The sequence below is a fragment of the Quercus robur genome, chromosome 9, assembly GCF_932294415.1.
Source record: "Quercus robur chromosome 9, dhQueRobu3.1, whole genome shotgun sequence".
NCBI classification, from domain to species: domain Eukaryota; kingdom Viridiplantae; phylum Streptophyta; class Magnoliopsida; order Fagales; family Fagaceae; genus Quercus; species Quercus robur.
This window is the reverse complement of record NC_065542.1, coordinates 54,546,991-54,564,103: the sequence shown is the minus strand read 5'-3', so window position 1 is coordinate 54,564,103 and position 17,113 is coordinate 54,546,991. Positions and strand designations below refer to the sequence as shown.

At 33.8% G+C, this 17,113-nt stretch overlaps 1 protein-coding gene and 1 long non-coding RNA gene across 12 annotated transcripts in view; one reads left to right on the top strand and one right to left on the bottom strand.

Moving 5' to 3' along the window:
* Window positions 1-9,890, top strand: part of LOC126700106 (TMV resistance protein N-like) — a 74,755-nt gene extending 64,865 nt beyond the window's left edge. For 2 of the 11 annotated variants that reach the window (XM_050398100.1, XM_050398120.1), the window contains exons 2-9: window positions 2,141-3,242; window positions 3,347-3,688; window positions 3,775-4,857; window positions 4,940-5,765; window positions 6,198-6,391; window positions 6,681-6,857; window positions 8,346-8,604; window positions 9,168-9,890. In XM_050398100.1, the coding sequence (XP_050254057.1) occupies window positions 2,141-3,242; window positions 3,347-3,688; window positions 3,775-4,857; window positions 4,940-5,683 (3,271 nt within the window). In that variant the 3' untranslated portion in view covers window positions 5,684-5,765; window positions 6,198-6,391; window positions 6,681-6,857; window positions 8,346-8,604; window positions 9,168-9,890. Of the gene's footprint in view, window positions 1-551; window positions 1,271-2,140; window positions 3,243-3,346; window positions 3,689-3,774; window positions 4,858-4,939; window positions 5,766-6,184; window positions 6,392-6,680; window positions 6,858-8,345; window positions 8,605-9,167 lie in introns of those variants that run through there. The other 9 variants (XM_050398108.1, XM_050398103.1, XM_050398104.1 and 6 more) reach the window with 9 other exon arrangements.
* An 876-nt stretch (window positions 9,891-10,766) lies between these two features.
* LOC126700145 (uncharacterized) lies at window positions 10,767-12,638 on the bottom strand. The gene is made up of 2 exons (XR_007647052.1): window positions 12,162-12,638; window positions 10,767-10,958 (listed from the first exon to the last, which is right to left on the bottom strand). It is a non-coding gene; the product is annotated as an uncharacterized LOC126700145 (long non-coding RNA).
* Between the last annotated feature and the right edge of the window lie 4,475 nt (window positions 12,639-17,113).

Here is a 17,113-nt window from a genome sequence, read left to right as displayed (position 1 = left end):
TAGAAAATTAAATATCAATAGATATGTCATCAATTAAATATTTAAATTTGAAATTTTTGTACTCTAAAATTATGTATAAAAAATAAGTTTATAGATCGAATAATAAATGACATCTGATTGACATGAAATTTGATATGCTTATTAATAACATAAAGAACATACACTCTAGCAATCAAATTTCCAAAATATATAATTATGTTAATTTTTTCAGTGGGAATTGTAACAATTTTGTCCTTTATTTTCAAAAAAAAAGAGGACCATTATTTAGCAAAAAATAACCTATAGAAGGATTGACGTTCACAAGTAATCTATTCAAAGAAACTTATTCACTATTTTTTCATCAACTTATCACCTTTTTTTTCTTTTAAAAAAATACCAACCACCTTTTTTTTCACTACTCATTGTAGACTATTTTAATAAATTGTGATATTGAGTGAGTGAAATTTTTATTAGATTCCGCGTGCAAGTGGTCCTCCTCTTCCAAGTATATTCCTGTGCATGCGGACGTCTACTCAGATGGGGCCCATGCCCACGTGAAAAAAGCTTTTCCCTCACTCGTCCTGGCCTGGGGAAATTTCACTCACTCAGATGGATGCCCACTTGCCCACCAACTCTAACAAAAAATGAGTTAATGGGTCATTGAATATAAAAACTTTTGACCCATTTTCTCACTCTTATTGCAAGAAGCTTTATTGAGTTTTTTTCAGTCACACCTGCAAAATTTCCTAAATCTCTAACCTCACTATTCAAGCTCTTCCATTTCTTTTATGGCTCTTCTTCCATCATCTTCTTGTTCTTCTTCTTCTTCTTCTTCCAAAGGAGAGAAATATGATGTATTTCTTAGTTTCAGAGGCGACGACACCCGTAAAAGATTTACAGATCATTTATATACAGCTTTGAAACAGAAAGGCATATCCATTTTCAAGGACGATGAAAAACTGAAGCGAGGTACATCAATTGCCCCAGAACTCTTGACAGCAATAGAAGAATCAAAGTTTGCTGTCATTATTTTATCAAGAGACTATGCTTCTTCAAAGTGGTGCTTGATTGAACTAACAAAGATCATTGAGTGCATGGAAAAGACCGAATTGGCAGTTCTACCTGTCTTTCACTATGTAGATCCTAGTGATGTGCGGAATCATAAGGGGACTTTCGCCGAAGCCTTTGATAGACATGAAGAGAGTTTCAAGGATAACATGGGAAATGTAGAGACGTGGAAAGCTGCTCTAACAAAAGTTGCCAATCTTTCTGGATGGGATTTAAAGGATAAGTAAGAATTTCTTTGAAATAATGCTATTTATTGTCAACTTTTCTTTTCTTTTTTTGAATTTATTTATCATTTCTTACCTTTGTCTTTTTCCTTTTACTTCGTCAGTATTTAACTATTTTAAAAATAACCTAGACTAACCCTATTCAAATCCTAGTAGTTCAAAATTAGTGTCATGCAAGTACATAATTACACAGACTTGGGCCTTAAACAAATTTGGCCCTAATATCTCTAAAATTGTCTCCATTATGCATCTTGCAATGAATTTCTTTGTCCCATGTATATTACAAACTTTGGAAATTATAATCTCAAATTGGACTTTGAATTTGCATAGTTTGGCATGGTAGTCCCTAAATTACCCAATATGAGCAAAAAGTCACGAACTTGGTAATCCTCATTCTACATGTGACTTATGGAGTCTACATGGCTTTGCTTTATATAAGCTACCCACCCACCTGTAATGTTTTCATTCGAATTGCTACTTTATGTTTTTGGCAGAATTGTCTTGATAAGCAAGTAAAAATATCAAAAGCAAGTGGTTAGGCGAAAAGTAGAATTATACAGTTAAAGTTAATACATCATTTTTTTTTATATGAAGAAAAAAAATAAGCAAGTAAAAATGTCCAAAGCAAGTGGTTAGGAGAAAAGTAGAATTATACAGCTAATACTTCAATTGTTTTATTTTATTTTATTATGAAAAAAGGCCGCTGAAAATAGCATTCAAGAATTGTAAAACAAAGAGGACTAAATATAATTAGGCATTCTCAATATGGCTGAACAAAGCAAAGATTATGATTATATGCTAAATGCTTTATCTTTAAATGTGGCTAGCTTTGCCTCATCAAAATTATTGTTTTGCAATTTTCTTTGCAGTTATGAATCAAAAGTTATCCAAGAAATCATTGGAAGGATATGCCCTCATGAGTTGTATCATAAATTCTCAAGTGTTTATGAGAACCTTGTTGGAATAGACTCACGTGTGGAGGAAATGTTGGGTTCATGCTTAGGTGAAGGGTTGGGTGATGTTCGCTTTGTTGGGATATGCGGGATGGGTGGAATGGGCAAAACAACTCTTGCACGAGAAATTTATAGAAGAATTTCAGGTAACTTTGAAGCTAGTAGCTTTATTGCTAATGTTAGAGAAGAAACTAAAAATCAAGGTCTAGTTTCTTTACAAAAACAACTTCTTTCTAAGATCCTCATGGAAAGGGAAATAAATATATGGGATGTTTATGAGGGAATCGATTTTATAAGCCATAGATTACGTAATAAAAAGGTTTTTATTGTTCTTGATGATGTGGATGGAGAACATCAATTAGGAGCATTAGCAAAGAAACATGATTGGTTTGGTGCGGGGAGTAGAATTATTCTAACAAGTAGAGATAGTCATTTCTTGCAAAGAAATGAAGTGGATGATATATATACAATTGAAGGGTTGAATGATGATGAAGCTTTGGAGCTTTTTAGTTGGGGTGCTTTTAAGAAAACCCATCCTGAAGAAAGTTATATGGATTTGTCTATGGATTTTGTGAATTACGCAAAAGGCCTTCCTTTAGCTCTTAAAGTTGTAGGTTCTTCGTTGTATGCTAAAGGAAGGAATGAATGGAAAAGTGCCCTAGATAAAGTAAAAGAAGAACCTAATAGAAACATTTTGGATGTACTTCAAATAAGTTTTGATGGGTTAGCAAATACACAAAAAGGATTGTTTTTAGATATTGCATGTTTTTTCAAAGGGGAGAACATAGATTGCATAAGAGATATACTGGAAAGTTTTGGTTATTATCTAGACTACAATATTGGTGTTCTTAAGGACAAATCTCTCATAACCATTGATGACCATGGAATTTTATGGATGCATGATTTGCTGCAAGATATGGGTCAAGAAATCGTTCGTCTTGAATCTCCTAAAGAGCCTGGTGGACGTAGTAGGTTGTGGATTTATGATGAAGTCATTGATGTATTGAAGAATAATTCTGTAAGTTGACTAGTACAAACTTGAACTTAAAAAAGTATATATATTGTTATAAAATTTTCTAACAGTTTACCAATTATTCTAATTTCGTTGTTTTTTCTTATTAGGGAACAGAGGTAGTTGAAGGCATAATGGTAAACATACCTATTCAAAAAGAGGAACACCTGAGTGCTGAAGCCTTTTCAAAGATGAAAAATTTGAGATTGCTTAAAATTAGTAGTGAGGAACTTCCAGAAGACTTCATAAATGGTACTATGCAACTTCCAAAAGACCTCATTAGAGGTAAGGTGCAACTTCCACAAGGCCTCAATTATCTTTCTAATGAGTTACGTCTTCTTGAATGGCATGGATATCATTTAAAATGTTTACCAACCAATTTCCAACTAAACAAACTTGTTGAATTGAGAATGCATTGTAGTGGCATCAAACAACTATGGAATGGAAACATGGTAAGATTTTTAGTTATGAAAATGTGCATTTTCTTCGTTTTCATTAAGACTTGACTTTATGTAATAATTTTTTTTTTGGTTTATAGCAGAATTTAGGCAAGTTAAGACTCATTGACCTAAGTGACTCTCAAAACTTGATTGAGATGCCAGATCTTAGTGGAGCCCCGAAGCTTAAGCAATTGATTTTTCGACATTGTACAAGACTATATAGGATTCACACATCTCTTGGAGATCTCAAACAACTTATTCGATTGGATCTGAATGGTTGCAAATGTATCGAAAGCCTTCCTCACAAGATCAACTTGGAAGCACTTGAAATTTTCGATCTTGGTGGTTGTTCAAGACTGAAGAAATTTCCAGAAATTGTAGGAAATATGTCACGTTTGTCGAAACTTTGTTTGAGTGAGACAGCTATAAAAGATCTACCATTATCAGTGGAGCATTTAATTGGCCTTATTGAATTGGATCTGAGAGACTGTAAAAACCTTTCAAGTCTTTCAAATGCATGTTGTTGTTTGATGTCTCTAAAAATTCTCACTTTATCGGGTTGCTCAAAACTTGATACACTACCAAAGAATTTGGGTAATATCAAAGGTCTAGAGGAGTTAGACTTGAGTGAAACTGCTATAACAGGACTTCCTTTATCTGTTGTTCACTTAAAAAATCTGAAAGTACTATCTCTCCGTGGATGTGTGAGGTTATCATCTAAATCATTCAATACGCTCCTGAGTTTTCCTTTAATGCAACGAAAAAGAAGTCCTGATCCCATGGGCATGTTAGTGTGTTCTTTACAAGGTTTATTGTCTTTGATGGAATTGGATTTAAGTTATTGCAATATTCGAACGATTCCTAGTATTTTTGGGTCCTTGTCATCTTTAAAAGTATTAAATCTAAAAGGAAACAATTTTGTTTGCCTTCCCGAAAGCATCAATCAACTATCTAATTTGCAATACCTTTACTTGAGTGGTTGCACTCAACTTCAAATGCTGCCCAAGCTTCTATTGAATGCGTATTTTATCGATGCAAGAGGGTGTACCTCACTGGAAACATTAAGTCCAGATTATGATTTTTGGCCGAATATAATATATCTTCTCAATTGCGTCAAATTCATTTATAATCAAGGCAAAGGAGACCTGTTGTCAACAATTCTAAGAAATTATATCATTGAGGTCTGTCTGTCTCTCTCCTTCTCTCTCTCCCTCTCTCTTGCATGTGAGTGAAGTTCTAAACATCATGATTTATTTGTTTCAGAGATGCTGTAGCAGGTGGGGTCAAACATATCTCACAATTCCTGGAGTTGAAATTCCGAATACATATCTCACAATTCCTGGAAGTGAAATTCCGAATTGGTTTAGGCACCAAAATGTGGGGGCTTCAGTGAATCTGCAAGTGCCTTCACATTTATTATTCAGTAGCAAATTAATGGGAATCGCAGTGTGTGCTGTTTATATATTCCGCCGGCATCATCCACTTCACCAACTTCATATTCGTCATATTAGAGGTACGATATATACACATAAGCTTCGGTGTTTCGTTGAAGCCAACGGAGATCGATATGACGCTGTGTGGCTTCCTTTATCGGAGGAATTTGGTAAGATTGAATCGTATCATCTTTGGCTCGAATATTTTCTCTATGGTGCATTCTTCTTCGAAAGCCACCACAAAGAAGAATTGGTTCCTAATGAATTCACCCAAATTGAGCTTACATTTGAAACAGAAGGTCCAGGCTTGGAGGTTACGAAATGCGGAGCCCATTTGATATTTGAGCAAGACATTAAAGATCTCAAACAAACTAAGCCTGGGTCTAGCAGCTGCATTATCACTCCTTATTATGAGGATGATGATTTAGGGGGCAATTTAGAGAAAGATACCAAAATCAAGGAAAGCCGTGATGATGAACCACCACACCCAAAGTGGACAGAGCACCCTAAACTAATTGAAAATTGGATTGGGAATTCATGGATACAAGGACAAGGTGACTCTGATTGTGAGTGAGGAAAGAGGAATCCCAGTGAAAGTGGCAACTTTGATGAATCTGCACAGTTGAGAAACTTTTTGTTTTCTCTTTGATTTTTTTGTAAGTCACCGTTTTCTCTTTCTTATGGGACTAGTTTGCAATTGATTGTGTGTTCATCATTTTTGTTCAATTATGCTAGAGGGTAAAATCAGCACTTTTGTTGTTCTATAGTATTTGCTACAATATTTTGCATAGGAATAGGAGAATACAATTGAATAGATGCAGCCCCACTTCAATGTTGTTGTGTAATAAAATGGAAAGTAGAATATTTGGACCCTTTTGAAAAAAAAGAAAAAAGGCACGTGATTTTGTTTTTCTTCACCACATTAACCCTTTTGAAATCTGAAAATTGAGTCAATGATTTTTTATTTATTTTTTTCTGTTGTATGAAGTTTTGGAAATTTGCCTTTTGGTTTTCGGATTTTGTGTTGAGTTTGCCCAAGAATTAGAAACTTCTCATCATCTTATTTGTCATTTAGAAACCAATAGCAGATAAAGAGGCTACAATGCTGGATGGCAGAGATGTTCGTACTACCCAGAGCACAGGGTTTGGTGCTTACTACAACGACCACTACACTGTCTTTGAGTGTCTGGGGTTGATGCTGATGATGATGGAGAGTGGAACTGGGTTTGGGGCTATTTCTGTTTGGCTAAAAGGAAACTTGAGGTTAAATAGTGTGAAAGGGGTAAAAAGCTTTTGAATCATATGGGCTGAAATAGCAGTTCCCGTCCTGACTTATTTCTTGAGTTCTTAATTTTTTGGTTTCCCTTCAACACACACACACACACATATTTATTTATTTCTTAAAATCCTATAATTTTCTTAGAAACTTTTCAGAACACATAAGCGCAGCTCTAGTAAGCCAGTTGTGTTTGGCTTTGCTGGCAATTTCTTTCCTTTAAATAAAATGTATTTTTCCAAGAAAATAGGACCTTATTGTGGTTTACGTTGTTTTGTATACATGTTTTCTGAAGGTACCAGTTGGAGCTATGCCGGAAAGCTTTGGAGGAGAATATTGTTGTTTATTTGGGGACAGGTTGTGGGATGACCACATTGCTGTACTGCTTATACATGAGCTGGGTCACTTGATAAGGAAGCCCCAGAAGAGCATATGCATCATCCTCGCCCCTACAGTGGCTCTGGTTCAGCAGGTAAGCTACTATCTATCATGTTGGTTTTGTAATTTGATAATTAGTTTTGGCTTGTAGTTAAGTTTGAGACAATATTTGTAGGCTATATGACTGGTACATTGCACAATAATGAAGTGAAGTGCTTTTTGGCTTGGCTGAAGTTGTAGGTATGTAGGTCGTGAGAAGTGGGTAGGGCTGTTGCTTTTTAGTGCTTATGTATGGAATTTCTCATTGTGATTCTAGATTTTAAGAAGGGGCATTCTATCAAGTTCACAATGGAAGGGAGTTTGGCATTTTATCATCAGAACCATGATTATACTATGAACTGTGAACTCATGATCCCTTGAAATATATAAACAAAATCAAGATAGGGCTAGACTACCAAATAGTACAAAAGCATCAATTCCTAGAACCCAGGATTCAATTCCTAGAAATTGACCAACCTTGATAGTGCAGAAGTTTGGACTTACTCTTTAAACAGCTAGGTGATATGTAGTGTAAGCAAGCAAATAAAGGATTGTGTGGCCTCTTTATCTGTTAATTGGGGTCTCATTCGTCAATTGATGATTGATAATTGTGAAAGAAAAATGCAAAACTCTAATTATGATTTATGAGGCATGACCCAGTAGAACAAGAAGATTTCACCTTGAAAGACTGAGACAACCCCACTGATACCATTCTTAAAGATATGGGAAAACAAGTTTTAGAATAACCTCTCCACTACTTGCACAGTTGCCTTCATTACTACTGTGCTCTTCCTTCTGTCTTAAATTTAAATAAAATATCTCATTTCTTTCTATTTCTCTTTGTGATTCGGTGAGTAATGACTTTTCCATCCTTTCACTCATAATAGCACTTCCTCATTTATAATAACTGGAAATTTTACCGCAAAATGGGTATTCACTCTTCAATAATTGATAGATTAACATTGCCAAAATGTATATATTTCCTATTCTCTTGGATAAACATTGTAATAGGCAGCTTAAGAGGTTCGAGACCATTGTTGTTTGTTGGTTATAGTTGAATTAGATTGGCACTGACAGAAAAGAAATTTAAATTAGAATATGTGATTGCCAGCCCTTTACATCATTTTAAGTGGTCATTGGAAGTAACAACTGAGAGAAGCATACTGCTTGTGTGTATGATCTATGTGATATTGGGTCCAATGCTAGTGTTCACAAACACTTTTATGGGATAATGTCCCAATATGGAATTTTGTTGATAGATCTCATGTGCATGATTTATATTGTTCTCTGCATCTCAACCTGCACTGGAAAATGTATCCTCAAGATTTAAATGAGCCCATATTATTCCTTAGTTTTGGTTTGGTTCTCCATTTTACAGGACATCGGATAGTTCTGCTTCCAGTCATTATGGATATCCTTATTGTACATTAGAAAATATTTACAATGCTATGCTAGTATATTGGCTCTCAAGCTGTCAATTTTTAAAATTGTTTTTTTGGGGGTGGGGGGTGTGCATATTGCTGTTGACTCTGCTCTCCTGCAGATCATGCTCATGTAACCGGTCAGATGCCTGTGAATTGACTATTATCTTCTGGACGTAAAGAAGACTTGTTGATGACTGTGCAGAAATGGTGGTTGGTTCTGCTTCTGCTGATGACTGTGCTGTTAAGCCTTTGACAAGTTCAGCTGCTAAGTGGAGAAAGAGGCTTTTCATAGGATGTATTCCGATTGAATCTACAGTTGATAATGTGCAGTTGCATTTCAGTCAGTTTAGCTATGTTTTGGACGTGTATCTTCCTAAGGTAAAATGTAGTTGATTTATATGTAGTTTAATTGAGAATGTGTGGATGGCTAGCTGATGAAAATATTACTACATTGTTTTTCTTGACAACTTCTTTCTAAATGCTTCAACCTATGAAGCATGTGATAAGATGTATTGTTAAACCAGCTTGGGGTTCAAGTTTTTAAAATGGGCTTGCTTGTAGAGCGATACTTTTACCAACTTATCTATATAGCAAAAATTCATTATTGCGCAATGCTGAAATTAAGATGTTCAGATATGACTACAAGAGGGAAAAGGAACACATGATGAACACTTAGAGGTAACACGAATTGGAAACAGATGAGATATTCTGCCAAATTCATCCTGGGACGAGAATTGAAAATTAGTAATTTCTCAGAGGCTTTTCTTGGTACTAATTGTAATTGATTGCTTGGTTTTTCATGTTGCTATTTGCACATCATGTAAACTCATTTTGTACTGTAATTGCATATTCTGTGTTATATATTAGTATCTATCAGATCCTTTTTGGGTGTTGCCCATATGTTATTGGCATAACTAATATCATAATGCATTTTACTTCAGGATGAAAGAAAAATGTGTCATAGGGGGTTCGGTTACATTGTCTGATGAAATTTCAGCGGAGTACACTTATCAGAAAGTACATAGGATACGTGGGCAGACGTGTGCATGTTATCATGATATATGATAGACAGGTGCTTGGGTCCAATAGGCACTCATGTGGGTAGCTGACTATCAAAGGAAAGAGCCTCAGAACTTTCTTGTGCAGAGTGGTTTGGTGGGCTACTGTCTATCACATAAGGTCTCAGAGAAACTTAAGAATTCATGGAGAGGTCAAAACAGAGGAAATTAAAGTGAAGAGAATGAGAAAGGATGTTAAGTTTAGAATGATGTTCAAAGGAAGTTACTGCAACTCTATCCTAACCTAAACAGAGTTATCTGTTATAACTGGAGAGTACCACATTCCATCATTCATGGCTTCTGCTTAAAAGTTTTGCTAGTAGCTGGGTTTGTGATTGGTCTTATTTTTTAAAAGAAGATGTTGGGTAAGATAACACCAATCTGATGCTGTAGTATAGTCCGAAGGCTCATATCTCTATGTAAAACTGGGTTGGGATGATGTAACACTGTTTTCAAGTGGAGATGATCTTTTAATGTATAGGTCAGGGCAGATGCCGTTGTTGTAGTGGACTAACTGAAGTCTCAGTGTTTTAAGTGTTTCTGCTTTGTAACAATAAAAAGTTATGAATTATCCAAAAAAGATAGAAGAATGCTCAATTCCATATATATATATATATATATATATATATATATATATTTTGTGGGGATGCAACAAAAGTGTATGTAGGGGCAAGGACAAGCACCCAATCCGTTATTGCATTTGTCATCATCTTCCCGCTATAGCACCTTTGTATTCCATCCTACTATTTTAAGCCAAATATTTAATTATTCTAATTATGTTCTAGACTTGATAGATATTATCATACACAGTATTGTATAAATAAATAAATAAATAAATAGATGAATACATAATTTAGTTACCTAGGGAAACCAATGGAATAAGAATTCCAAAGTAAAAACCACTGTTGGGGGCTTAACTAACAACCATAAAGAAAATAGCTCTACTATGTAAATTTGAAATATATACAATAGGCTTAACTTTAAATCTATTACTAACATATGTGTTATTTAGTAAAGTGACCACATGTAGGTCTGAATTGATTGACTCTTCTACAAGTGACCTCTGTTGAACGTGAACACTCACTCATGAGTTCCAAGTACCCATTTGAAGATTAACTCCAACAATTCTTTTTTAATCGAATGCAATAACTTCATCTTGATCACCAGATCTTCAAAATCATGAATTTGGATCTCCAGTTGATGCGTTAGAGAGTACCCAAATGTCACGCCCCAAACCCGATACCCGGATTTGTGACCATGATCGGCATGCTAATATCAAGCCTAAACCTGATATTACCAAGAACCAACTTAACTTTTAACAAAACTTTTGCAAAAGCTTCCCTCTTTTTTTTTTTTTTTTTTTTCTTTTTTTTTTTTTTTTTTCTTTTTTTTCTTTTTTTTTCTTTACTTAAATTATATAACCTTTCATTTGATATTCAGAGCATCTACATTGTACTCAAAGATTGACAAAATCCATCAATTATTCAAATTCAGAATTTCACATAATACATCTCTTAATACTTTAAGGTACACAACTTTCATTAGATCCTAAAATACACCTTACTACAAATCTAAGCATCAAATTGCTAATTTAGGATCTATACATAAAAACTAAAATCAGCTCCCTCCAAAACTCGACTAAGACTTCCTCTGCTCCAAAATAAAACCTGCTAACTAAAAGAGTGGAAGGGGTGAGCTACACAGCTCAGTAAAAGTAAGATATATGAGAATTCAATAAGGATGCATGTAAATTAAATCATTTCATTCTATGAATATTTGAATAGGAGAACATCTTTTCATGCATAGTATTTTATACTATTCATAATAATAGCTTATACGCTCTTCATAGAAAATAATTGTTCTCATTTTTCTTATCAGGTTAACATTACCAAAACTTTTCGGATTAAACTTCTTTCATTTTCTACAAAGTCACCATATGTATATTCTTATTACAAAATAATCATTTTAACTTAAATTAGATAATCGACAACTTTGTATTAAATTGGAAACATCTTGACTCAATAAGAAAACCTTTCTTTATAAACCTCTTCCCAAAAAATATTATAACTTTCATAGTCATAAAACTTAATGTTTCATAAAGAACAAGTATCTGATAACTTTTAAACATAAACTTGTACTTTCATCAAAAACTTTATCTTTATAGCACAATAGAACTTCAGAAACTTTTATCTTTAATGAACAGCTTTTTTTTTCATCAGAAACTTTTTCTTGCCATGAGAGCTTTTACTTTTCACAATGCATTTTAACAAAATAATTCTCTCATGATTAATAACATAACATAGCTGTTCATAAATAACTTATTGGTTAGTCCATATCTGATAAGTCTGTACAGAGAAGGTCTCATCACATTTGGGTGACCTCGTGTGCATGATATTGTCCTCTTTGAGAGGCCTGATGGCACATCTCCTCAAGGTTTTATTCCTCCCCACTGTCTATACACATTGGGGAGAATGCCTTATTCAGATTAGAGTTACGGGCAACCCCATTTCCTCTACTTTAAATGGCTAAACATATAACATTTTTCCATGGAAAACCAGTAAGTAACCCCTACTAGCCAAGTTCAGATCACCAGAGGACATAACCCAAAAACATTTCATACTTTACATCATACCAAAATTTCTTATTTTGAATAACATTTCATAATAATAGCATTTCGATTCTTTTCATTAAACATCATGTTCATGGAAATTAGTAATGGCATCAATATGCTTAAATCATATACATCGAGAACTCACGAACATATCTTTGTCAGAGTAATGATTATATGCCATATCTCTAATCAAAAACCTTTTAATGCATAATTTACTTTAAAATAACCTCATGACTTACCAAATACCCATATAACTTATCCCTTACCTGAAAGCAAAGGAACCGAAAGCCTACAGTCGAAGGAGCTTAGACTTGTGTTCTGGTTACACCTGAAAGCAGAGGAACCGAAAGCCTACAGTTGAAGGAGCTTAGACTTGTGTTCTGGTTACACCTGAAAGCAGAGGAACCGAAAGCCTATAGTTGAAGGAGCTTAGACTTGTGTTCTGGTTACACATGAAAGGATTTCCCTTTCCTAGTGGCTGGACTAGAAAGTATGAGAGGTAGAGAGCTTGAGAGAGTTGAAAAAAGCTTCCTTCTTGTTGCTGGACTCATAGGTGTGAAAGGGAGAAAAATAATTGAGAGCTTTTCCTTCTTTTTGTGTTGGACCCGTAGGAATGAAAGAGGGAGTGAGTTCTTGATTGTTGTAGGTTCTTTGAAAGAGTCAAATATGAGATAAGATGGAGACTTATCTTTCTTTTGGTGTGTGTCAACCCTTGGACTCAAAAGAAAGACTCAAGGGAGCTTCTTAGCTCTTTCCTTAAGAGAAAAGAGTGTAAAGTGGGTGAGAATTCTGATTTGTGTACCCGTGGGAAATGGAGAGGTAAGGAGCTTCTTGGATGTTCTATTTGTTTGAGAAAGTCAAGGAAGAGGTGAGTTGGAGCTTGGTGATTGCATGTCCAAGTCTTGGTCTTTGGATTTGTTCGCATGCATGAAACTTTGGCTTTACATGTGTTGAATTTCAATTGATTGCATGTGGGTGGAATTTCCATTATAACATCTCATGCATCATATGCCTAATTAAAACGCCAACTATATATCTAATAACTTAAACCACTTAATATAGTTTGTACATACTTAGTGTGTGTATATATATATACATATATAATACAAAAGGCCCTTCAATTATTTATAATCTTTACAATTCTTATTCAAAGGTATTATAAAATAATATGTTTATTAAATACTCTTATATTAATTTTAGTAAGTAAGTGGCTTAAAATATTAGTAATACTTAACCACTTAAACACATAGTTTAATTATAAAATTAGATCAGGGTGTTACACCAAATATCTCCTATGATTGTGTACACCACACAGTTTTACAAAGTCTTGAAATATGTGCCCTAGGGTCACTTTTATACATTTGCTTGAAAACCACTAAACCCTAGGCTGATTGAAACATACCTGGATTCTGTTATGCAAAATTTTTGATAAGTCAAGACTTTTGCATCAATAGGTTGAGATAAGTGATTCTCGATCGATTGAGTTGGTGTCAAGTGGTTTCGATATCACATAAACTTCTGTTTTTCTTGGTCTTGAATCTTTGGTCTAGAATGGAGCTTAAAACACACTCAAGAAAAACTAAGACTCTTACTAAATGAATACAATTGAATTGATCACGGTTTGCCGAGCTAGTCCAGTGGATTCAACAACACGGAAAGAGGGGAGTTACTTGCATATACCGCTAATCCAAACCTTGGTACATGATAGTGATACAATATTTATAGTAGCTTCTCCAATGTTAGCATTTGTCATCCTCTTTTCACCTACTTAAGCATAAAATGCCTTCCACATCACCATTTATGCTGTTCATAACTATGCGTCAAACAAGCTTAATTTGTTCACCTAAAAGTCACTCATCTTGACCACCTTTCTCACAACATGGAAAGGGGAATTACTTGGTACATGATACAATATAGCAGAGCTTAGTAAGTTTATAGTGGCTTATTCCTTGATCACTAAAACAACCTCCCCAACTTCTCCTCCTCTAATTTGTTTATTGGATTTTTAGCTTCATTCCTAATTGAATATATATATATATATATATATATTTTTTTTTTTTAATCTTTATAAATTTTTATTTTGGTGTTATAAAAGAGATAGAGATTATTTAGTATATGGCCATGTGGGAGACTAGGTTGCTAACGTTAACAATCAACCATGTAAAATATTGATTTACAAAAATTAAAGTCTCAAAATATTTCTTTCCAAATAATTTAGAGATCTTTTTAGAGGTAAGAAAAATAGTGCACAATCCTTTTTTAACCATTTATAGTCATGTATTTATGGAACATGCTAAAGATATTTAAAAATTTATTGTGTAAAGCATACAACTTTAATGGCTTAATAAATGAAATTTAATTTAATTTTTTTATTGGTGACACATCAGTTTGTAAACTTTATGTAATAAAAGTTGTATATACATAACATAGCATTACTTTAATTTTTGGTCTTTTTATAATGGAGTGATGCTTTTTTATAACGTGAGTTGAACATTATTTTTTATTTTTATTTTTTAAAATAACAGGGGCCTTAGGTTAAGTTAGGCCTTGAGCTGCCACTGCATGAATTGAAGAGTTTTTAAAAGAAAAAAAACATAGAGGATGTGTATTAATAGAGAGTTTCTTCGGAAAAAGTTGCTGGAATTATGGGATGAGATCTTTTGAATCAAAAGATCTCTATTAATACACATCCTCTGTGTTTTAATTAAGGGAATGGGGATTTGAATTGTGGAAGTCACTATTAGAAACACTATCAAGTACCAAAAGATTAAACTACAAGATTCTTGGTCGTTGAATTAGATTTACGCTATAAATAATAAGTACTATTTTATTGGAATAATGTGAATGATCATTATTAAAGTATCCTATTGTCCCCATATATATATATATATATACACACACACACAACGAGATACCTAGTTAGGACAAAAAGACATTCACTCTTTCAAAGCATTTGTGCTTTTCACACCCGTCAAACAAGCTTAATTTGTTTATCTAAAAGTCACTCCTCTTGTTTCTCCCAAGAAAAAAAAAAAGGTCACCTTTCTACAACGCAGAAAGAGGGGATTGTTTGGTAAGTTTATAGTGGCTTTCTTGGAGATTGTTTGGTATATGGCTATGTGAGAGATTAGGTTGCTAACATTAACAATCTAGTAATCTACCATGTAAAATATTAGTTTACAATAATTGAAATTTCAAAATGTTTTTTTTTTCCATATAAATTATGGTTTTCAATTGGGTTAAGTTTCTATTAGGGTGGATTTGGATACTGCTTATTTTGTTGAAACTGAAAAATTATTACTGAAAGTACTGCAGATAAGGAGAAAAGTTAGTTGAAATAGTACAGTGGGGCCCATGAATAGTGCCAAAAAGTGCAGTGGGACTCATGAATAATAGCAAAAATAAGCTAAATAATGAAATAATTTTAATTTTTAATCTTTACCCAAACGCACACTTAGTCTGATATTTTAGAGATTTTTTGGAGGTATGAAAAAAATAGTGCACAATCATTTTTTAACCACTTATAATCATATATTTATAGAACATGCTAAAGATACATAAAAAAATTTATTATGTAAAGCATACAAATTGATGTGACAATTCATGTGATTGGTAGACTTCAACCACCTAAAAAATAACCATTTGATTTTTTTTTTTTTAATTGTGATTGTGACACATCAATTTGTAAATATTAGTGAGTTCCAGTTAGCTCAACTAGTAAAGTCTCTTATGGTTAAATAAGAGATATAGGATTCAATTCCTGCCTACACCAAATATTGGTTGGTGTTTTGGTCTGATGATAAAGAGTTATCATAAGGGGCAGACGCCATAGGTAAATACTCTAAAAAAAAAATAAAAAAAAATTGTAAACACTATGTAATAAAAGTTGTATCTCTATAGCATTACTCTACAATTTTTGGCTTTTTTTAATAATGGAGTAGTGCTTTTTTTATAAAGTAAGTAGAGCATTTTTTTTTAATAAACAGGGTCCTTACGCTAGGTCTTGAGTTGCCACTACATGAAGAGTGTTTAAAAAAAAAACATAGAGGATGTGTACTAATAGAGAGTTGCTTTGACAAAAGTATCTAGTATTATGGGATGAGATTTTTTGATAATTTTATAGTTTGGAGAGAGGGGATTTGAATTAAGAATATGACTATTGAAAACACAATGAAGTGCCAACTAATCGAACTACAAGATTCTTGGCTGTTGAATTAGATTTAAACAATAAATATTATATGATTTTAATAATGTGAATGATCATTGATAATATTAACTTATTAAAGTATCTTTTTTTTTTTTTTTGATGTAAATTAAAGTATCCTATACCTAGTTAGGACAAAAAGACATCCACTCTTTCAATAAGGAATCGTTCATTTAGCCGGAAAAAAAAAAAGAAAAAAAGAAAAAAAAAGAAAAAAGAAAGAAAGAAAGAGAGTCATACACGAACCCCACCAATACCATGCATCTTCTCACTCTCACAAACCCCCCACATGCAATGCATAGAAATTCTATATGCCTGTCCCCCATTAAAAACCAATTTTTTTTTTTTTTTTTTTTTTTTGAGAATGAGAAACCAAATAATATAGTTTAACAATTTACTTTTAAATTTACGTACTTGTTGGGCCAAGAAGATACTTGGAAGATGAGGAGGATCACTTGCACATAGAAAATAAATTGACTCATGATTCATGAATGTCGGAACCTTAATTTGTCTCACTTACCTACACTCCACTCCACTGCCCAGCGTTATTTCAACAAGCTTTCTTCAGTCACACCTACAAGTTTCTGTGACTGTTAACTAAACGCGCTCACTGTTCAAGCTCAACCATTTCTCTCATGGCTTTTACTTCGTCATTACCATCTTCTTCTTCTAACCCTAGGTGGTGGGCACACAATGTGTTTCTCAGTAGCCAGGAAGATACCTGGAAGATGAGGAGGATCACTTGCACATAGAAAATAAATTGACTCATGATTCATGAATGCCGGAACCTTAATTTGTCTCACTTACCTACAGTCCACTCCACTGCCCAGCGTTATTTCAACAAGCTTTCTTCAGTCACACCTACAAGTTTCTGTGACTGTTAACTAAACGTGTTCACTGTTCAAGCTCAATCATTTCTCTCATGGCTTTTACTTCATCATTACCATCTTCTTCTTCTAACCCTAGGTGGTGGGCACACAATGTGTTTCTTAGTAGGGGTGTCAATTCGGGTTA